This window comes from Mus caroli, unplaced genomic scaffold, assembly GCF_978045245.1.
Source record: "Mus caroli unplaced genomic scaffold, Mus_caroli_1 scaffold_8, whole genome shotgun sequence".
In the NCBI taxonomy this organism is placed as follows: domain Eukaryota; kingdom Metazoa; phylum Chordata; class Mammalia; order Rodentia; family Muridae; genus Mus; species Mus caroli.
Genome location: NW_028227263.1, coordinates 27132254 through 27154884, shown reverse-complemented (window position 1 = coordinate 27154884; position 22631 = coordinate 27132254). Strand labels below are relative to the sequence as shown.

General features: G+C 48.6%; 1 protein-coding gene across 1 annotated transcript in view; it reads left to right on the top strand.

Annotated features, from left to right (window-relative positions):
* The first annotated feature begins 938 nt into the window (after window positions 1-938).
* Vps35l (VPS35 endosomal protein sorting factor like) overlaps window positions 939-22631 on the top strand; it is a 99772-nt gene continuing 78079 nt past the window's right edge. Inside the window, exons 1-8 of the mRNA XM_021166497.3 lie at window positions 939-1039; window positions 3878-3977; window positions 6721-6888; window positions 8474-8596; window positions 10024-10048; window positions 12925-13001; window positions 13924-14052; window positions 19827-19911. Of these exons, the coding sequence (XP_021022156.1) occupies window positions 939-1039; window positions 3878-3977; window positions 6721-6888; window positions 8474-8596; window positions 10024-10048; window positions 12925-13001; window positions 13924-14052; window positions 19827-19911 (808 nt within the window). The remainder of the gene's footprint in view (window positions 1040-3877; window positions 3978-6720; window positions 6889-8473; window positions 8597-10023; window positions 10049-12924; window positions 13002-13923; window positions 14053-19826; window positions 19912-22631) is intronic.

Genomic DNA, 22631 nt, shown 5'->3' with positions numbered 1-22631 from the left:
TAAGAGGATGCTGCTCTTTCCATCAGGGAATGCACTTGGAAGTAGAACCAGGATGGTATGAATAGACACCAGTCTGCTAATTTCCCAGTCTTAATCCATTCTTATTTGAATTAGAGTTTGAATCCCAAGCTCAGACACTCACCAGCTTTGAGCATCAGTTTTCCAAAAACAAGTGATTAATGATAGATACTCCAAAAGTTTCTATTGAGAAGGGAGTGGGCAAAGTGCATTGAGTGCAGTCACCCCAACGTAATTTATCCATGGGGGTGGGGTGGGGCTTAAAACAGGAGCGCCAAAGTTCTGTGGTCAAGAACAGAACTTGCTTGCCCGTATTCGGACGTTGTCAGTTGTGGGGAAAAATGCCCAAAAATGCCCATTCCTTATGAAGCATGAAGAGAACCCACACCAAACAGCGAATTCACTTTAGAATCACTTGTGTCTGGCCCTCAGCAGGGATGGATGTGTTCACTCCTGTCACTAGAGGGCGCAGGCGGGCCAAGCAGCCAGTGGTGTCCGGGGGGGGGGGGGGGGCGGAGGGCGGGGGAGGGCGGTGTGTGTGTGTGTGTGTGTGTGTGTGTGTGTGTGTGTGAATGGGATGGCTCAGAAGGTAATGGCATCTAGTGCCAAGCGAAGAAAGGACCAACACCTGTCCGTTATCCACTGACCTCCGTGCACATATCTACATAATACGAATGTGATTTAAGCAAGGCGTGGTGATGCAGGCCTTTGGTCCCATTATTCGGAGGCAGAGTTAAATGGATTTCTATGAACAAAATAAAAAGAAAAAATCAAATCAAGGCCGATGGCGGAGCTTGGGTTTTGCCGGACCATTGCCCGATACAACTGTGGAGGATCGGAATCCGGAGGAAGTTGCCCCTCACAATCATGGCGGATGACGGAGCCCAGGATCTTCAGAGCGGAAGCTGCCCTTCACAATCATGGCGGCTGGGGCGGGGCCGAGCTTCCCTGGTTGTGAGAAAAGGGGCTGGACGCGGAAAACAGACGATCATGTGACTGGGAAGATGGCTGTCTTTCCCTGGTAAGGAAGAACCCGCTAGTGGGCTCCGGGGAGGGGCTGCTCTTAGCTGCTCTCGGTGGGGGTGGGCAGTCGTCCCTGTTGGGATCGGTGGCCTCCGTCCCCGCCCGGGCTGTCAGGACTACGGAAGAGCAGAACCGCTGTCAGAACTCTGCCCCTCTCCTCTGTTCCGCAGCTCCTTCACTCAGACCGACTCCATCCAAGGCTTCCGCCTCCTTGGGAGACGTTGGCACGCCTGGGAGTTCTGGGGAAGGGGATGAACTCGCCCGGCGTCTGCACCTGGGAGACCTGGTCGCTTGTTCCTTGAGCTCCTTAGACTTTCTCATCTGTAAAGTGGGACCATTCACCCTACTCTATGTAGGGTCCTCAGACACGCTTCTTTACCTCGTTGTTCAATGTAGTAGAACGTATTAGAGAGGGGACACGCCCAAAGGAGAGAGGGGGCAGTCAGTCAACTCCCCTGGCGGCCTGGGTAGACTGCAGAGAAGAGCCTTCAACTGGGTCTTGCAGGATGCATACGAGCTCACCAAGCAGGAAGGAATAGTGTGTACCCAAGTGACTGGCATACGGGCCTTTTTGTGCTTAAAAGTGAGGTGACCTTTAGGTTGTCGCAGGTGATTTGTGTCGATAAAGAACCCACACAGGATAAGCGGATGATAGTGAGGTTGGACATTGGAGACCTTGCATCTCAGGGGCAAAATTTCTGGCGTTCCTCACCAAATGATGGGAGGTAGCTTACAATGCCTGCGTTTGAGCATGAAAGGAATTTGTAGCGCTAGGCCTTGAACATAACCAACATCAACCCTCTGGCTTTATTTTGGCCGGACACTTTAATTCACTCCATCCTGCAGACTCTTTTAAGTGACCACTTAAGGACACAGCACGTCAGCCGTGGGCCTCTTGGATCACACCGTGGGCTGGCTTCACCTGATTGTGCTGGCTTAACCTTGGATGTTTTCGTTTTCTGTACCGATGAGACTCCAGCTCTGCTCGTGCCTATGGTCTCTGTAGCCGTCCCTCTTGAGCAAACGCAGTGTGTGGGAGTGAACGCCCATCTTTCAGTTTTACCCACTGACTTGTGTTCCTTAATGAGAGAGACAGAATTGTGTCCGTCTTCTTCCCGATGATTGTTCCTGTCGACGCATGAGGGAGCTGATGAGGACCAGGGGAAGTGTGCTTCTCTCAAGGGACGTGCTTAGTGGTCAGCGTTAGCATCTTAGTTAACGTAGTTAACCAAGTCCGCTTTTCATTTGAGACCATGGGATGCGAGTTGACCTAAAGTCATGCAGCCTGCCATGTGAATTCTAGGGACTTGGATCTTGGAGTTTGCTCTTTCCCTAAATGAGGGAAAGTGGTGGGAATCAGCCTGCGTAACCAGGAAAAACTGTTCTGCGGTGTACGAATGGGAGGCACCTATATCTTTGTTAGAGAAAAAGTCTGATTTTGGCAACTGTTGAGATAGTAAGGTTGAGTGTGTTTAGTGATGGTGGTGGTGGTGAGGCTGCGATGGCAGAGCACGCTATAGGAGAAGATGGGCTTCGCTGCACAGTGAAGGGGACAGTAAAGGGGACAGAGTAGCAAAGTGTCACCAGAAGCGGTAGGAAGTTACAAAGAGGGAATTGTGGGTAAAGCCACCTGAGGGGTTCTCCCTGAGGCCTAGTGATCAGATCTGTGTGCTGGGGGGATCTGACGAGATGGCACTTCTCTTTCCCTTCTCAAGTGCGTGTGGCCTTTCTTCCAGACCCCTCCTGGGTTGAGGTTCCCCTCTGTGATGCTGTTCTTCCTCCTCTGCCCGGTTCTCCGGCTCCTCCCTCATTGTCCTGTTCCCTGAGCCTTCCTCTTTATCAGTCCTGAGCTGATAAAGCTACAATTGCCCTTTCTTTTTTTCTGGTTGCCTCCTGTCTTTTGCAGATGCCCAGCCTGGGCTTTTTTCTTGTATCTCAGGAACTTATTCTTCTGAGGCCCCTCCTCCAGGCCCTGGCTGGGAATCCTCAGCCCTGCCATATCTGTCCTGCCCCGGGAGGTCCCCTGGGCCCAGGTTCCCTGAGCCCTGTTGTGTCTGTCCAGCTCTGGGAGGTTTGCTCCAAGCTATGGCTGCCTGGCCTCCCAGCAGCCACCTGCTCTTTGCTTGGTTCACGCCACCAGTCAGCCAACACCGTGGACACAGGCTGGGGAAGCCGGGCTCCTCTTAGTAAGTCTCCTGTGCACTGGATCTGAACTCACACACCCAGGATTTGCTGGTAGAGTTTGTACCTTCAGACAGCTTCAAAATTGTTTTTACAGCAGCTTAGCTGGTAGAGTCTTCACCTGGCACACAAGTTTTGGGTTTCATCCCTAGTATGGATTAGAGCATGCCAGGAATTGCAAGACTTGGAAGGTGGAGTTTCATGACGATCAGGAGTTCAAGGTTATGTTCAACTACCTAGGGAGTTTTAGGCTAGCCTGGGCCACATAGTGATTTCAAATAAATAATAAAATAATTTTTATGTTTTTTATTTAGTGTTTTTTAAAAGATTTATTTATTTATTATATGTAAGTATATTGTAGCTTTCTTTAGACACCCAGAAAAGGGTATCAGATCTCATTGTAGATGGTTATGAGTCACCATGTGGTTGTTGGGATTTGAACTCATGACCTTTGGAAGAATAGTCAGTGCTCTTAACCGCTGAGCCATCTCTCCAGCCCTTTTTTTTTAGTGTTTTGTAGTCTTCTTGCTAGCAACATTACATGCGCCAAGTTGATCCCCATCAGTGGAGTCTAGATAACATTTTAGGTCTCAGTCACCCATCTGGTGTTACCTTGTCACCTTTCTGATTCGCCAAGTGTCTTGCTTGTACGCAGGCACTCCCGGAACAGGAACTACAAGGCGGAGCTGGCATCTTGCAGATTGGAGACAGTGCCTTTGGAGTGTGGAGACTACCACCCGCTGAAGCCCATCACTGTGAGTCCTGCGCAGGCTCCCTCCAGCAGGCCCAGTCCCTTGCTTTCCTGTTGGCCACTGCTTATGTATGTGTCAATCAAGCCCTCTGCACTCCCACCTCCTCCTGTCCTCCTTGCTGTGGGGAGAGGGTGAGGACTCCTGACTTGGAAGCTTTCTGATCTATAACAGTAGGAGTCACTCTGGCCACCTGGGGCAGGTGGAGAGGGGGTAGGCGTGGGATGGAGTGGTGAGTTGGACTGCCCCAAAGAGCATCTTAGACTGTTCAGTAAAACAAAGTAAGAGCTGACAAGAGACCGGCTGGTTCCCCCCACCCCCCCACTATGTCAGCACTTACTAGCAAATACAGCTGCCCCTTGTCCCTTAGTGTCCTGGAAAGCCTGGCTTCAGGTACCGAAACCCTCCCAAGGTTCTGATATAGAACTTGTATCTAACCTACACACAGCCTGCCATGTGCTTTACATTACATGTCCACCAGGTGTGGTGGGACACGCCTGTCGTCTTCACACTCAGGAGGGGAGGGGAGGAGGGGCAAGTGGTCATGGTCAGCCCTGGCTGTGTGAAGCTGTCTCAAAATAAATGATAAATAAATAAATGCAATGCTTAGCCAGGCAGTGGTGGTGGATGCCTTTAATCCCAGCACTTGGGAGGCAGAGGCAGGCGGATTTCTGAGTTCGAGGCCAGCCTGGTTTATAGAGAGAGTTCCAGGATAGCCAGGGCTATACAGAGAAACCCTGTCTCAAACAAAACTACTACTACTACTACTACTACTACTAAGAAGTACATAAATGCAATGCTTGTGTAACTCATAATAGCCAGTACTGTGTCACCACTGTGTCAAGAGCTGTTGTACTATACAGTTTAAGAAATGCCAGTCTGCACTGGCCAGCTCAGATGCAGTTTTAGGTTCTTACTAGTCACGTGCTCTATTACTGAGCCACACCCCAAGACAAGTGCCGAGATTTTTTTGGGGGGTGGGGTTTCGAGACAGGGTTTCTCTGTATAGTCCTGGCTGTCCTGGAACTCACTTTGTAGACCAGGCTGGCCTCAAACTCAGACATCTGCCTGCCTCTGCCTCCCGAGTGCTGGGATCAAAGGCGTGCGCCACCACGCCCGGCTGAGTGCCGAGATTTTTATTGAACATTCAGTCATAGAACCTTGGACACTGAGTGTCGGTCATTCTACAAGGACCATGGCCTCCAGGCAGATGACGTGGTGACCATTTCCAGGGCTGGAGTGATGGCTTCACAGTTAAAACACTTGCTGCTCTAGCAGAGCTCCCAGGTTCAGTATCCACTCACCAGCAAATGGGAAACAGGCCCTCTGGCTGCATGCTGAGCACTAGGCTCGTCTGGCCTTCCTAGTCAGGGCCTGTCTTACAGACAAGCAAGGAGCCAAACCAAAGAATGCAGTTACACTTAACACTTTCAGTGGGAAAGAAGTCTCTCGACAGTCTCTGTTTGCCACCAGCTATGTCTTGCATGTTGAACAGTTTCTGCTCCTGCCCACCAACTGGGTGACTATCCAGCTGATTCTGACAGTGTTCCAGACAGAAAAGCCAGTTTCTGTTGTGGTAGATATTTGGGGGTTTCTACCCCATCTTAGATCATTTAGTTCCCAAATAAAAGACACAGAACCTTTATATTTGCTGGGCAGATATCAACCCTCTATGCTATTTTGTCTATTTCCCTGTCAATAACCCTGAGATATGACTTGCCATGTTCTGCCCGGACTGCTGCTACTCCAACAGGCCGGTCCTCATGGCCATGGGCTCACGATCTTGCTACCCATGGCTGCTGCTTCTTTCTCCCCTCTTGTCTTTCCTCATGGTCCTTGCCTCAGACCCAGAGCCCAGGAACCCAAACTCCGCATACCTCTCTTCTGCCCAGCTACAGGCTATAGATACCTTTATTAGCCAATCATGGAGAACTCATGGAGGGCAAGGTTTATACAACAAAAGCTGGCATGCGTGAGGATTTGCTTGTCTCTAAGCAACCAGATCTTGGCTACAGAATTTAGTATTTGAATACAAGCAGCATCAGACCAAGCTAATTATAAGTATCTTCTTTTCTACTCACAGTCCATACCTAATGCACTGTGACCCCACATATCAGTAACCAGCAAGCAATTCTCTAGCAGACACCAGCTTTGGGGATACTTTGGGTCTAACCCTACTTAGAGATAGCTAGCACCAGACGACACCTCAGTTACCAGGGCCAAGTCCAGGGTGTGCCCTGTGCCTCTGACCTCCATAAGGTCTTGTTCTTCCTTGGGTTCTGTTAATTTGCTGAGGCAGTGCTCGGAGCTTAAGGAAGCTCTCCCCACTGGCCGGCTGGAGGTAGGGTCCTGGAGAAGATGTGTGTGGGATGACCTGGAGACTCCCTATCACCCCCTTGTCATCTTCACAGACGCTCCCCAAGTGACCTTGATAAGGGATTTAATGTGGGGGGAGACTCTCAGTGATCAGGTTGATTGCTTTTAACTCCATTGCTGGCTTTGTCCTCCCTGGAGGGTGGAAATGAGCCTGAAGTTCCCGGTACCTGGACATGGCTGGTCTTTCTGGGGACCAGCTGCGTTGTGGAGGCCATGGAGATAGTGGGTTATGCCAGTTTTTCACAGAACATAAGCATTGCCTCTGCCACAAATGACTGGTCAGTCTATCTCCCACAGCAAGATTAAGTGGCCTAGTTGACTGTCCCCTGATGCAGTCAGTCAGATGACCTCCACTGCACAACTTGCTCCACAGGTCACGGAGTCAAAGACAAAGAAAGTGAGCCGGAAAGGAAGCACGTCATCTACCTCCTCCTCCTCTTCCAGCTCCGTGATCGATCCTCTGAGCAGCGTCCTTGATGGCACCGACCCGCTCTCCATGTTTGCAGCCACCTCGGACCCAGCAGCCACAGTAACAGTCACAGTAAGGCAGCCTGGCCAGCAGCAGGCCTTGTGGGTGTCGGGTCTTTTCCTGCCGGGATGGAGGTTTGAAGTTTCACCCATAATGCATTGGGGCATTCTGATTGTGAGAGTTCAGGACCTCCAGATACCCAGAGGAATTTGATTAAGAATGGTGTCTGAGAGAGGCTGGGAGAGATCTGTGAGGTCTCTCTCTCTTTTTATTTTTATTTATTAATTTTTTTTTAAAGACAGGGTTTCATGTAGTACACACTGGCCTATGTGAGAATGACCTTGAACTTCTGATTCCCCTGCCTCTGCCTCCCAAAGGCTCTACGTTTACTAGTAAGAGCCACCACTGCCAGTTTGTTCAGTGCTAGAGACTGAACCCAGGGCTTTGTACCTGCGAGGCGAGCCCTCTACCAACTGTGCCACATCCTAGATCCTCAGCCCCTCAGTATGCTTTGTTTTATATTTTTGACTTGACAGCATGTCTTAGATAACTTTTCACATTGTGACCATGTTATTTTGCATGGCTGCATTATATTCTGATTCCTCTGTTGCTGCCTGTGGCGTCTAGGGTGTCTGCTGGCATTGAAAACACACCAACGTCTCTTGAATATATACATACCTCATGGTACCCGTGTGCAGGGGTCTGTGCAGGGGAGAGTCCTAGAAAGCTCCCTTCCGGATGAAGGCATGGATGTGTGCTGTTCTGAGTGCTGCCTCTGAGCCATCCCCTCTAGGCTTAGTGGTCTGTATTCCTGCCAGCAATGCTAAGTCTCACTTCTTCCCTTGATTGAATATTAACAGTTATTTTAATCTTCCACTATTTGGATTGCTGGGAAAATTTTCTTTTTCAGGTGTGCTTTACAAACCTTTTTAAAACTTACTTTATGTGCATGACTGTTGTGCCTGCATGTGTGTAGGTCAGAGGATGTATATGTGGATGTGTGTTTGCATGTGTGGGGGATGCGTGTATACTTGCTTGTACTTGGAGGTCAGAGGCCGACATCAGGTGTCTTTCTGGATTGATCGCCACCTTACATATTGACTTGTTGAGGAAGAGTGTCACTTGAACCCAGAAACACAGAATTAGCTAGTCTAGCGAGCTAAACTGCTCTAGCGATCCCATCTTCACCTCCATGCCTCGTAAGCATGAAGGCCTGTATTTAGTGCCAAGAACTCATGCAAAAATGGTTCATTCTTATAATCCCAGTGTGGGGAGGGAAGGATGGATCCCTAGGGCTCGCTTGCCCAGCTAATTTGGCCCAATAGGTAAAGTCTAGGACATTGAGAAATCTTGCCTCAAAGACTGCCTGAGGAATGACCATTATTGTGGCCTGGTGGTGGTGGCCTGTGCCTTTAATCCCAACACTTGGGAGGCAAAAGCAGTCTGGTTCCAGGACAGCCAGGGCTACACAAAGAAACCCTGTCTCAAAAGACCATTTAAAAAAGAAAGAAAAAGAAAAGGGAAAACAGCAGCGTTGCTGGGCTGGAGTGTAGCCTGGTGGTGGAGCGCTTGCCTGGCAGGCTCAGAGTCCTGAGAAACCAAACCGACAATGCCAACAAAAGCATCCATCCTGAGGTAGCTGCCTTGCCCCCCTTAGGACAGCTCCAGAAAGAAACGTGATAAGGATGAGAACTCCTTCGTGGGACCTGATTTCGAGCCCTGGGCCAACAAACGTGTCGAAATCCTTGCCCGGTACACAACTACAGAGAAGCTGTCTATTGTGAGTACCCAGCTGCATGTCAGCCAGCCAGCCAGCCAGCTCCCGGGCCCTAGAGTTCCTCTCCTGTGTCAGTGTTATTTGTGTGCCAATTGGCTTCTTAAACAGTAGCGTGTTAAGGGTTAGGGGTGCAGCTCAATTCAGAAAAGGAATTGGCAGCATGGGCCCCTTGGGGTGGGCACCCACAAAGGCATCTAATTAAAGGCATGAATTAAGAATGGAAGAGGAGGGCAGGGTTCACCTTCCTCCCTGTGTCCCCCTTGGAGCTGGAAGCTTGCTTCTGGAGTGGCTAGTGGGTGAGGTAGTTGGCTGTGTCTAGAGCAGGTGTAAAGTAGGGGCCTTCCCTTTGCCCCAGGCAAGTTACTTCCACCAGGAGGCGCTCAGATGAGCAGTGCTCTTTCCGGGCAACCAGTTAGTACTGTGCTAGTTATGGTCAGGTTCAGAACTTGTAACCCAAGTTCTCTCCTTGGACAGCATTAAGAACATTATGTCTGTCCCTATTCTGAGGAGGTCCAGAAGTGGGGAGTCCAGGGCTGGAGTGACAACTTCTCGGAACAGGTTTCCATCTTTTGTCTCACTCCTCAGATGTTTCTAGTGTTGCCATATGTGTAAGTTGCTAGAAGGAAAGCAGAAGGAAGATGTAGTCCCTCCATCCAAGGGATGTATCTCTAGGTAGTCCCTCAGCACTGCACTTGCTGTGGTTTGGGTGGTGGCGATGGATAGCATATAGCTGCAAGGGAGGCTTGCTGGGTAGTGTAGCTTCATGTCTTTTGACTATGTTCCCAAAGCACTTCTCTTGCCTGCTTTCCACAGGGCGTGCTGAACAGAATGATAAGAAAAACTGATTGGCTGTTGAATGGTGTGTCTTCTTTCTTCTTGAATGCATAGGTTAATTCAGAGACGCACTTCTCAGGCATCAGCCCTTTTTAACCCCTGAGCATCATCTGAAAATGTCTAGAGTTATTTTTGCCTGTTACAACTCTAGAGGTTGCTTGGCGTGTTGTGAGTGGAGGTCAGAGAGGCTGTAAAACTCCACAGTGCAGAGGCTAAGCCCCACAGAGTGAAGCTGTATAACTCACAGAGGCAGGGGCATGATGCTGAGAAACTTGGATTTAAGGATGTCCAAAATGGGTCTACTACTCGGTGCTATTAGACCAAAAGTTGTGCTGTTTGATGTCCCACTTGGCTAGTCCCCACATGAGTTAAAATTCAACTTCTAGGTGATTTTTAGTGGCCATCCACAGGACTTGAGTTTAATTCCAAGCATCTGTATCAGGCAGCTCAGCTGCCTGTAAGTCTAACTTCAGAGGACCCCACACCTCTGAGGGCACCAGTGCTCACTTGCACATAATTCCCATCCACAAAATTAATGTAATTAAAAAAATGAAACACATTAATTATTGTTTATTTGCTTGTTTTTGTTTCTGCAGAATCTGTTTATGGGATCAGAAAAAGGTAAGATGAGCGTTTGTTTTGATAGGTAAATTCTGCCTGGGCCTTCAGTGTCATTCATAGAGGAAGGGAAGCCGTTGTCATGCATCTGTCATGATGTTTGTACAGCTGAAAGGGTGGTGGATGCCTGACAGAAACGCACGTAGAGCATCAGTGAAGAGAGCAGAGAGCCGCCCAGGAGTCAAAGGCAGACTTCCCAGTTGACTTTTAGGAACAGAGGACAAGAACTTTCCCCACCAGCTCGAGATAGCTTTTGACCCCACCCCTCTGCTCCTGTGTCTGAGGTCCTTTTCCTGTGTGTGTAGGCGTGCCTGCTCTTGTGTCTGTGTAGAAGCTAGAGGCCAGCATTGCTCTTCACCTTATTTATTAATTGATATGGGGACAGCTCCGGCTGTCTTGGAATTCCACATACCATAGACTAGGCTAGCCTTGAGCTCACAGACATCTACCTGCCTCTGCCTCCCAAGTGCTGGGGTTAAAGACAGTGCTAACACGCCCAGCTTTTTCACCTTGCCTTTTGAGACAGGGTCTCACTGAACGTTCAGCTCACTGATTCAGCTAGGCCGGCTGACTGGCAGGCCAGCTCCAGGGATCCTGTCTCAGGTCCTCATGCCTGTGTGTATCAAACATGTTTCTGACAGGCGCCTTCTCTAACACTTGGCCCATTCCTTTGCCCTAGAGCAGCGGTTCTCAGTCTTCCTAACGCTGTGACCCTTTAATACAGCTCCTCACGTTGTGGTTGACCTCTCCCCACCAGAAAGTTATTTTTTGTTGCTACTTCATAACTGTAATTTTGCTACAATTATGACTCATAATGTAACTAATGCCTGTGTTTTCCAGTGGTATCAGGGGACCCTGTGGGTGTGGACTTCTCGTTGAGGATGGCTGCCGTAGAGCTTTGTCCCTGGGGGAAAAATGGCCTCACGTGCTCAGTCCTACCAGCCTTTGGTCCCTGAGCATTTGGAGGGTCAGATGTTCAGTTCTCCTCAGCTACCATAGCAAGTTCAAGGCCAGCCTCTACTGTGTGATTCCCTATTTAAAAAAATAAAAATAATAAAAATACACACACACACACACACACACACACTCCTAAGGTGATAGTATTTGTTGTAGATATAGAATCATTATGAATGGATGAATGGGTGCAAGTCAAAACAAGCTAAAATAGGCAAATTATTTGGATGGTTTGAATATGAAATGTTCTTTATGAAGGCATAGTTATATTGTGTGTATGTGGTATACGTGTACATGTATGTGCTGTGTGCGTGGCAGGAGCTCCCTGTGCAGAGGTCAGAGGAGGAAGACATTGAGTGTCCTCCTTTATCATTTATTCCCTTGAGACAGGGCCACTTACTGAGTTTGGAGCTAGTTAGGCTGTTGTCCTCCTGTTTGCCTCGGCAGAGCTGGGACTCACGGTGCTTGGACAGTCCCACCTGGTGTTTTTCCTTGTGTTCTGGGAATTTAAATTTACGTAGCAATGCCTTTTGCCCATTGAGCCATTTTTATATCTTTAGGGCAGTGTCTGGAATGTTCACAGGACCGTTTGGGAGGCTGGGCTCTTCAGAGGGTGGTACAGGGGGCCGTGGCTCATTAGTGGCCTGATGGTTATAACTAGCTTCTGGCTGTGTCCCTCCTTTCCACTTGCTGGTTCCTCATATGAATAGCTCCCACTGCCGTGATGTTTGTTCCCAGCTTTGGGAATGGCCTGACTGGGGTGATGGGAAATGAAGAGACAATAGACACACGTACAGAAAAGCTGGGATCAGTGGGCCATGTGCTCTGATAGAGACACCGTCACATCAGCCTGGAAACTCTTTGTGGTATAGGAGGCAGGTTTACCATGTATAGCAGCATGACCAGAGGTTATCCCGTCTCTGTAGTGGGAGCAGTTTCAGCTTATCAGCTTACAGTTGTCTGGGAGGAGAGAGGTGTGGTTGACTCGTTCTGTATACATTGTTATGATCCATGCTCAGACCAAGGGAAGGCCTAGTCATTTCCGTGGGTCTAAGGCACCAGGGTCCTTGACTTCCAGGGGTACACCCTCTCCTCACACTCCACGCTGTCCCCTGCTGCAGAAAGGGACAAGCTGCTTCCCCCGGATCTTCCCCTTATGCAGACTGAAAGCCTTTTCAACTCTGATAATCGTCAAACGTTTCTCCTTTAAGTTGTGACTGTTGGGCATGTGGGTCATAGGGTAGTTCTTGGTAATTAAATAGTTTTGCCACGCTGTTAACCGATAGTAGACTCTCCACCAGTCTATGCCAGGGTTAGGAACCTAGGGCCTGAAAAGAAAATGATTCTGAAAGGCTTGGATGGCAGCAGTAGTCTGGACAGATCCCCTTGCCCTATGTCTGTGCCTGTGACTTCAAGTCCATCATCTGTATCCTGGCTCCTGCCAGCACCGGGGATGGTGTTGACAGCTGCTGGTTGAAGCAGCTAGGCCTGTTTGCCTGGGAAGACATGTTCTCCCTGCTCTGGGCAGATGAGGAGGTGGGTTGCTGGGTGAGTGTAAAGGCTTGGTAATGCCAGGCCATCATGAGTGCATGCCTGAGAGGCCCTTCCAGACTAACAGTGCATGGTAGAGTTCTGTACTGTTCCTTTAGGAACAAGCAGACAGTGGAGTGTGAGTTACAGATACCCTACACAGGGCTTCACCTGACTGGGACCACCCACCCACTTCGCTTCTGGGGGCAGCTGCTGGTGGAAAAACTTCCCCTAGGCCTTGAGCCCGTGAGGCAGCCGAAGCTGGTCCACTATTGCAGCGTTCTGAGATGAATCGTTTCCTGACAAGTTCATGGTGACACGTGATAGGTGTCTCTCAACGCTGGGTGTGGGTGCATGAGAAAACTGCTCGTGTGACCGATGTCTCTCCCATGTAGGCAGAGCTGGGGCTGCGGCTTCTGCCATGTCAGAGAAGGTTCGGACGCGGCTGGAAGAGCTGGATGACTTTGAGGAGGTAAGTCGGCCACTCATGGGGCACAGTGAACAGGGGACTCGCCAGGCCTCTGCCAAGGGTGGCTGCTCACTGTGCTAGGCCTCCTGGGGCCCTGACATAGTTCAGGGAAAGATGCTGAGGCCTAACTGTTCACCTGGTATAAACTGTTTTTTTCTGGAGTCCTCTTTTCACTTTGTGATGTAGGAGCTATTCTGTGATCTGGGGACTCTGTCAGCAGTAAAATCCATGTGGCATCACCCCCAATGAAACAGCTTTGTATGGCACAAAGATCCCACCTCGAAGCATTGTTTACCCAGGGCCTGTTGAATGTGGCCACAGGACCCTTGTAAGTGCCTGTGTATGCTTAGAGAAATGGGTTTGTTTTCCAACTCTTAAAAACTGAGAAGTTTGGAGCTGCTGTACAAGCATGGAGATCTGGCTTTGATTCCCAGCATCCATGTAAAACAGTCTCATGTGTTTGCCTGCACATATATGCATATATACATAACCATGTATGTATATATGCATAGCTTTTGCATGCCTGGTGCCCAAGGGAGCCAGAGGAGGGCATCACATCCTCTGGATGTACTGACAGCTGACTGTGAGCTGCCACGTGGGTGCTGTGAACTGAATCCAGGTTCTCTGTAAGACCAGTGAGTGTTCTTAACTGCTGAGCCATCTTCCTAACCCAAAATTTTTATGCCAGAGCTTCTAGTACCAAGCTGGGCACAACACTTGTCCGTCCACAAGCTGTAAGTCCAGGTATCCAGTGCAGCATCTGCACCTGGCCAGAATCTTGGCTTTGTTAGCTGCAGGCGGAGGTTGCAGATGTGGCACCGAGTGGCAAAGTGCAGCCAGTGTCTTGCCGTCTTATGTGGAGGACGAGACTTTTCCTTTTCCTCCTGTGCTCACCTGAAGTTCTTTTTGCCTTTTCTGCCCCCAGGGATCCCAGAAGGAGCTGCTGAACCTGACCCAACAGGATTATGTGAACCGCATAGAGGAGCTCAACCAGTCTCTGAAGGATGCCTGGGCCACGGACCAGAAAGTGAAGGCTCTGAAGATTGTCATCCAGGTCAGGCCGGGGGAGGTGTTGTGTTTTTTCCTTTCTTAAATTTCTGTGTAAAACTGTACTTAGCTTTTAGAGTCCTCCCTCAGGTCTTACCCTCAGTCATCACTTCCATGCTCACAGATGGCCTTTGGGAAGCCGTGATTATGAATCTGGTTTTGTTAGATGACTAATCCTAGAGCCACCGTGGACAGCTGCACAGGTTGTGCATCCCACGATTCTTGGAACCACTGTTGCCCAAGATGACAGAATTAATGATTCACCCAGTGCTGTGCAGTACACAGGCCTTGGGACAAGTGCTATTATATTTGTGATTTGTGCACACTAAGGTTTGGGTAACTGTCTTCCAAGAATCTGAGATTAATGTCTCTGTTATACATTTTAAAGATATAAGCAAAATACACTCATACTGTAAGGAGAAATATGTTCAGCAAATTATCTTGGTGATTTGCTGATGGCTCTTGGAGTCAGTCCTGTAAGGAAAGGTTTTTTTTTTTTTTGTTTTTTTTTTTCTTTTTCTAAGATTTGTTTCTTTTGGTTTTTCAAGACTGGGTTTCTCTGTGTAGTCCTGGATGTCCTGGAACTCACCCTGTAGTCCAAGCTGGCCTTGAACCCAGAGACCCTCCTGCCTCGTGTGTGCCAACACTGCCCAACTCTTCTTATGTTTACTTATGCATATGTGTATGTGTCTTTGTGAGAATATACCATGTGTGTGGGTTCTCATGGGGGCCAGTAGAGGGAGTCAGGCCCTTGGGAGCAGGAGATACAGGCCACTGTGGACTGTCAGTTGCTGGCGCTAGGAACTCAGCTCAGGTCTTCTGGAAGAGCAACCAGTGCTCTTAGCTAGAAAGCTGCCTTGCCATCTCCAGGAAAAGGTTTTATTCTGCACTCTTGCCCTGAAGACTCTCTTCTCTTGGCAAAGAGTACTTCAGTCAGGGGCTGGGTGTGTGGCTGAGTTAGTGTAGCGCGTGCCTCGAGTGCAGGGAGCCCTGCCTCGAGTGCAGGGAGCCCTGCCTCAAGTGCAGGGAGCCCTGGGTTAGATCCCCGCACTGTGTAATCTTGGTGTGCTGGGGTGAGGTTCCGGACTCAGTGGAGGTAGGAAGAGCAAGGTCATCCTCACCTACATAGCCTGCTGGAAGTCACCTGTCTCAAAATAAAAATAATAACAATAACAACAACAACAATGCAAAATTAAAAAAAAAAGAAAACAGTGGAGCCAGTGAGGCCTTTGGAGTTAACCTGATGACCTGAGTTGGATCCTCAGAACCCACAGTGGGTCGGAAAGAACCGACCTCTGCATATTGTTGTCTGACCTCTGATGTGTGCCATGGCACACAGTGGAGTGTTCTTTCTCTCTCACAACACATAACAAGTAAATACATGTAAAAAATGAAGAAAAATGAAAGAAGTGCTCAGGTCGTGGTGAAAGAGGGAAATCTCACTGCTTTGCTGGTTTTGGATCAGCATGTCTGAAACAGCCATTTTAGTTCAGAGGGATGTTGGTCACAGAGCATCACTTGTCACTTCTTGTCATGGTAATGGGACATTTCTTGATAGAGGTCTGTGCACTTGGCTCTTTAAGTGTTTGAAATTGAATCTGTGTGCAGCAGGGTGGTCTTTCCTAGGGTTTCACACCTCAGGGGAGCTGGGCCAGTTCCCTTTGCCTGTTGTTTATAGAGTAAATACTCTGGGAGAAAGGGCCTGCCACCGTGCCTGCAAACTGAGGGTGCCTTGGAGTTCAGATAGCTGCAGGTGTTTGCACTGTAGAGTGGCCGCAGCTTGGAACTTGGGACTCTATCCGAGGTCACCATCTCAGGGAAGGAACCAAGCGGGGTCTGACTACGCCTACCTGCTGGATCCCAAAGTTCTAAATGTTTCTGGTTGGTTTCTATGAGGAAATGAAGAAGGCATGGCATATAGCATAGGTGAATAAGCAAGGGCTCCTCCTTTGCTCTGTGACTCACTCATCTACCTGGAGAGCCTGGGTTCTATCCCAGGACTGACATCCCCAATCAAAGTAATTCTCAGCTCATAACCACTGCATGCTTAAGCCTAGACTTTAGTGACTTTGAGCCTGGCACAGTGGTGAATACATCTCATCCCAGCCCTGGAGAGACTGGGTCTGGCAGACAGCTAGTTCAGTGTTAGCCCAAGCTGGGTCTGAAGACCCTACCTACCAGTCAGGCAGCGGTGGTGCATGTTTTTAATCCCAGCATTCAGGAAGCAGAGGCAGGTGGATCTCAGAGTTTGAGGCCAGCCTGGTCAACAGAGCAAGTTTCAGGACAGCCAAGGTGACACAGAGAAACTTTGTCTCAAAAAACAAAACAAAACAAAACAAAAATAAAAAAACCTATCTCCCCAAAGAAAGGAAATACAATGACTTTTAGTGCATTTACAGCGGCACAGGTATCTCATCTCATACAGTCCGGTTTTAGAACACGCTCATCACCCTAGCTCCTGACTGTAATCAGGAACCACCACATGTGTATGAAAGTCACATGACAGCCTCGTGCGCCAGTCCTCGTCTTCGCTTCATTTCTGACAAGTTCTCTTGCTGCGCTGCGTTTGCATGCCAGGCTAGCTGGCCCATGCTCTGGGCGTTCTTCCTCTGCCTTCAGTCTTGCTGTAGGATCCCTCAGATTTCGGGGATTTGAGCTCAGGCGTTACCACTGAGCCATTGTCCCAGCAAACAGCCAGTATTAAATGTCATTCAAAACAAAACAAAACACCCACTGCCATTTCAATGTTTTTCCAGTAATGGTGATGAGTTTGACTGCAGGTACCTCAGCCACAGTCCCATGCCAGTAGTCAGCCAGTGAACAGCAGTGTGTCGCAACCTCTGCTGCAGGGGAGGCTGAGCCTGGGAGCTGTGCGAGCCCCTCATGCCCAAGCTCTACCCAGCCTACTTCATTAGGATCTCAAAGGAGGAGGCGATGAGGATGCTGCATGCTTGCCTTTGGGCATGGTCTTCTCGCAGAGCCCTTGTTACAAATACTGCTTCTTTAATGCTTGGCTGGAGATTCTTTATCTGCGTGCGTGCGTGCGTGCGTGCGTGCGTGTGTGCGTGTGTACGTTCGTGCCTGCGTGGAGGCCAGAGGTTAATGTTGGCTGGGTATCCTTCCTCAGCTGCTTACCCCCCTTGTTTTGAGAGACAGAGTCTCGAATGGAACCTTTCTTTATCTCTCATATCTACTGTCTGGTCAGCAGGCTCTGCCCACCTAGTGTGGGTTGCTGATACATTGTCACCAAACCTGGCTTTTGACAGGAGTTCTGGAGATCGGACCTCAGGTCCTCATGCTTGCGTGCCAAGCACTCTACCCACTGAGCCCTCTCCCCAGCAGCTCCTTGGAGATTCTTCATTTTTAAAAATGATTTCTTTTGCCGGGCAGTAGTGGCGCACGCCTTTAATCCCAGCACTTGGGAGGCAGAGGCAGGCGGATTTCTGAGTTCGAAGCCAGCCTGGTCTACAGAGTGAGTTCCAGGGCTACACAGAGAAACTCTGTCCCGAAAAAAACAAAACACAAAACAAAAACCAAAAAACAACACCCCCCCCAAAAAAAAACCAACCAACCAAAAAAATTTTCTTTTAGTTTTTAGAATTATAATTATATTTTTTCCTCCCTTTTCTCCCCCTAGACCTTCCCATATACCCCTCCTTACCCCCTTTCAGATTCACGACCTCTTTTTAAAATTGTTTTCCCATGCATACACACACACACACATACATACATACACACACACACATACACCATTTTTGTACTGGCTAGCCTATTGCTGTGTCTTCCTTGGGGCAGACTCTTCCTCCTTTGTTGCCTGTGGTTCTGTGTGGAGGATCGAAGCCCAGTGAGCTTTCTCTTTCCACATTAGCTCATCTCTCGTCTTCATTCAGCTCATGTTCAGGCAGTCAAGCTGGTGAGACTGTGGGTGTCCTTTGGGATTGTCTACTTTTAACACCCCGGTCTCACCAGAAAAGTCTTAGAAATAGGACCATGACCTTTAAAATGGTACTTTATAAGGTAGTTTTACTTTAAGAGGTTCTTACAACTTTTAACTTTGGATTTAAAAAAAAAATTTTTTTTTCCTCATCCTTCCTAAAACACATGTTCATGAGAGCAGCTTGTGGGAGTGGGGGTGGGGTCAGCACACAGCTGTGTGGGACGTCCCAGCTGGGTGGAATCTGGAACCTTGCCTGAGCTGTGTGTGGACAAGGGGGCCCTGCATGGCAGTGGTGGAGGAGGAGGTGGGAGTTGTCATCTTCCTAGGACCCATGGGGTCTGCATGTAAACAGTCTCTGGGATTTGGGGGGTCATTGTATTTTTTTTTCTTCTGAGCCCTAAAATCCCCGAGAATCCCTGCGAGTGATTGTTTAAGTTGGGAACTCTCATAAAGGGCTGTGAAGATCACAGAGCAAGACAGCAGGGGCTGTAATTCCATATGCATCCAAACGCTGCAATAACACAAACATCTTTGCTTTAATAGCACATGGCTCCCTGCCCCTGTGAGAGGGTTTCCACAGGCCAGACACTGTTTATGCACAGGCATGTCACACAGAGGAGAAACTTGGCCACTCTCACGGTTTAGATGCTGGGAGCCAGAGCCAGAGTGAAAATACGTGTCCAGGGGACTGAGCCTGCTGGATATCCTGACCACCACATGCATGCCCTGATCACCAGAGATGTGTGTTTATGGACCTTTTCTTTAGTCCAGTTCTTTGTCCAGTTTATTTTTTATTTCTGAATTGATAAATGTGCACGTTTGTGCAGGCATGGACATGCATATTCGGAAGCCGCCAGCTGTCTTCCCCTGTCACTTTTTACTTCATTATTACTTTTCAAGACAGGGTTTTTCAGCGTAGCCCTGGCTATCCTGGAACTCACTATGTAGGCCAGGTTGGGCTCAAACTCAGAGATCCCCCTGCCTGGTTCAGCAGATAAGCAGGATCCTTTCAGAAAAGTTTTCCTAAGTCTCAAACTTGTGGCTTTCTCAGAGCCAAGCTTTCCAGAACATTCTGTAGGAGGCTCTGTAAGCATCCTGGTTCTTTTTGTCAAAAGCGAGTGGTGGGTCTGGGGAGCAGGCGGACCCTGCAGGAGCACTTGCCATGCAGATGAGAGGGCTTGCGTCTGAATCCCCAGCACACGTAAGAAAGCTGGGTGTGACAGGGGCTTCCTGTAACCCTGGCACTGAGGGGCAGAGCCAAGCAGATTTTAGGAGATCATTGGCAGCAAGCCAGTCAGCCTAGCTAAAAGTGATAGATAGCTTCAGGCTCGGGGAGACCCTGCCTCAAGAGAATGAGGTGGATAAAGACTCTTCATATCTTCCTTAGACTTCCATGTGCACACACACAGGTGTACAGCTGCATGCACACATGCATACCACACACAAACACAAGCACACAAAGGAAAAGTACAAGTGTAGGAACGGCTCGGCATTTACAAGCACTGGCTGTTCTTCCAGAAGACTAGGGCTCGAGTCCCAGCATCCACATGATGGTTCACAATCGTTTATAACCCAAATTCCAGGGGATCTGCCACCCTCTTCTGACCTCTGGCAGCAGCAGGTACATGCACACACATGCAGACAAAACAGCCATCTACACAAAGATCTAAAATAAAAGTAAGGAAAGCTTTTTCTCGTGCCTGTGCCCTGTGGGAGAGGCTGACCCGGGACTGGGCACCCACTTCTGTGCTAACTTGCTTTCCGAGATCATCAGTTTTCCACACTTAGAGGCTCTCCAAGTGAGGCACCCAGAGTGAATTTCCTCTCCTGTTCTCTCTTTCTAGTGTTCAAAGCTGCTGTCGGACACGAGCGTTATTCAGTTCTACCCAAGCAAATTTGTCCTTATCACCGACATCCTTGATACGTTTGGTAAGTGCCATAGCCATCGAGTGTCTAGAAAATGTCTTTGTTTTGTCAGAAGGTAGTGCCAGAGCTGCTTACGTTGGCTTCTGCTATCGCGTTAGTCCTTTGGGGTACGTCACTACGTCACGAGGGAGAACGGTCTGCTCTGTGACTTCTTTTTCTCCTGCTTGTAAAGTCAAGAGGTTTTGTATGTAGAATAGCATGCTGTATATATTTATATTAATATGTAAAAGGTTTTGTATGTAGACTAGCATGCTGTATGTGTATATATATATATATATATATATATATGTAAAAAAGTAACAGGATACATTTTTATTTTGACTGACGCATGGTACTTACCTGGATTTGAAGAACGCAGTGTGGCACGGGTGTAGGATGTGTGACAGTCAGGGTCATTGGCATGTGTGTTCATTGCCTTAGACATCCGTCACTTCCTTTTGTTGGGAACATTCACATTCCTCTACACTTACCATTTGAAATACTCAGTTAATTGCTGGATGTCTGTGTGCTGGGCACTAGGAGTCTTTCTCCCCAGCCCACTGCATTGGGCGTCTTTACTAAAGCCCTGAATGTTCTCTTCTAATCTTCACATAGGCCAGTAGCATGATGAATGACATCGGCGGGTTAGCAGCTCGTGTCCTGGCTAAGCTCAGGTCTCTTGCCGCCTCCAGGGCACCTACACTTGCACTGATGGGAACTGTGTGTCTCATTCTGTCACCGTAACCAAGTGCTTAGGGTAGTCAGTTGATGAGGAGGAAAAGTTTACTTGGGCCTGCAACTTTAATTTTTTTTTAACCCTTATTTTTAATAATGGGTCTTAAATGCTTTAACCTCCCTTTTAGCTCACCATCCACCAGAGGTAGTGGAAGAGAAAGGATAACGGGACCTATTTAGAAGTGGACCTGTTTAGAAAGGTTCTTAGGAGCAAACTCCCATCGGTGTTGTCAGGAAATCAGCAGCTCAGTTCACAGGTCTGCAGCAGCAGCTCCATCCACTGGCAAACACTTCACGGATACACCAGCAGCCCAGGTAGGTAGAGTCGGGATAGCAAACACAGTCAGCAGTGGTGACACTACCTAGCAGAGACAGCCTGGCCTCAGGCTCTGCACAAGTCACAAGGAGGGACCAGGAGGAACGCAGAAGTTCTCGACTGTGCCTCTCTTAAGGAAGCGAAGATCAGTAAAGATACGGAACCCACTAGCATTGTACAGCTAGCTGTACCAGAAAGCCAAGCTCTGCCTCTGTCACTGGCCACCGAGTTCTGTTTATACTCCCTCCAAACATCACGTGTCCTCCATGGGTCTTGACTTAGCACATGTGTCTGTCTCAGCTGACATCACTCTGCCAATCCGCCGGAGTCTGAGGACGTGGCATGAAGCCGCAGCACACCACCAGAAGTGTTTTGGTGTGTTTCTCTATGGAGCCCCACCAAAGGAGCGCAGCTACACAGTGGAATGACATGCCTGTCATTAGGGAAGACTCCTTCACGTGTCCTTTCGTGTGCTTGCTTTAGCAGAACATCCTCTCACTTTATGTCCCCTGCAGGAAATGTTCCTTCATGAGTCTGCCATAGCCTTTCACCTGTGTCCACTTCAGGGAAACCTCCTTCATGTGTTTACCGCAGCAAAACACCATCTGACACAACCGACTTTCCAAAGAACCCTTAAGTTTCCACTTCACGGGCCTGCGGCAAGGCAGGAATGTGTGACAGGCAGATCCACTCCATGGCCCAGAAGTAGAAGAGGAACAAAGGGCTGGAGTCTCACAGCTGCCTCCAGGGGAGCTCTAGGTGGCTTAAATACTTGCCTCTATCTTTTTTTTTTTTTTTCAGATAAATTTGTTTTTAATCAAGGAGTTAATTTTCTTTCAATCCTATATAAAACAATAGCAATTAAAACTTCATTTACATATTAACAAGTAACTGTGCAAAAATTTACATGAAAAAATGGAAAGACGGGGATTCCCTAAAAGATAAAATGAAAGGTGTAACAGTTCTCGGGTGTCGTAAAAAATACGGATCAGCGTTCAGTTCACATGTGCGAATTAAAGTCTAACATGAGAATCCACATGGAAAAAGCCAAGTATTTACAGTCACAAAAGTACTATCAATAGACAATTTAATACAATAACCTCTGAAAATATAAAGAATCAATTAGTATATTTGTTTTTTTTGTTTTGTTTTGTTTTGTTTTCGAGACAGGGTTTCTCTGTGTAGCCCTGGCTGTCCTGGAACTCACTCCGTAGACCAGGCTGGCCTCGAACTCAGAAATCCGCCTGCCTCTGCCTCCCAAGTGCTGGGATTAAAGGCGTGCGCCACCACGCCCGGCCCAATTAGTATATTTGTAATAATAAAAAAAAAAAAGGTACAAAGAAGGGGCTTTGCTCTGGATGCCTGTAAGGTTTACTTGCCTCTATCTTAAAGGGACCACACCTCCCAAGAACAGTGCTGGAGCCTACACCTTTTACAGATGGGCCTTGAGGAAACAGTGAAGGTTTGAGCCATAGCAGGAGCGCAGCCTCTCTTCCCTGCACTCTCCCTGCCCTGCAGTGTCTGCCTCAGGAACTGGTACTGACACGACACATTCCTCATCTGGACACCTAGGCGTCTTCTGCATGCACTGAAGTTCTCCCCGGCTTGCCCATTTCCCTGTGTCTTCAGTCACCACAGATCTGTCTTTCCTACATGGCAGTCACAGTGTCTCTGAGATCATTGGGATTACCCT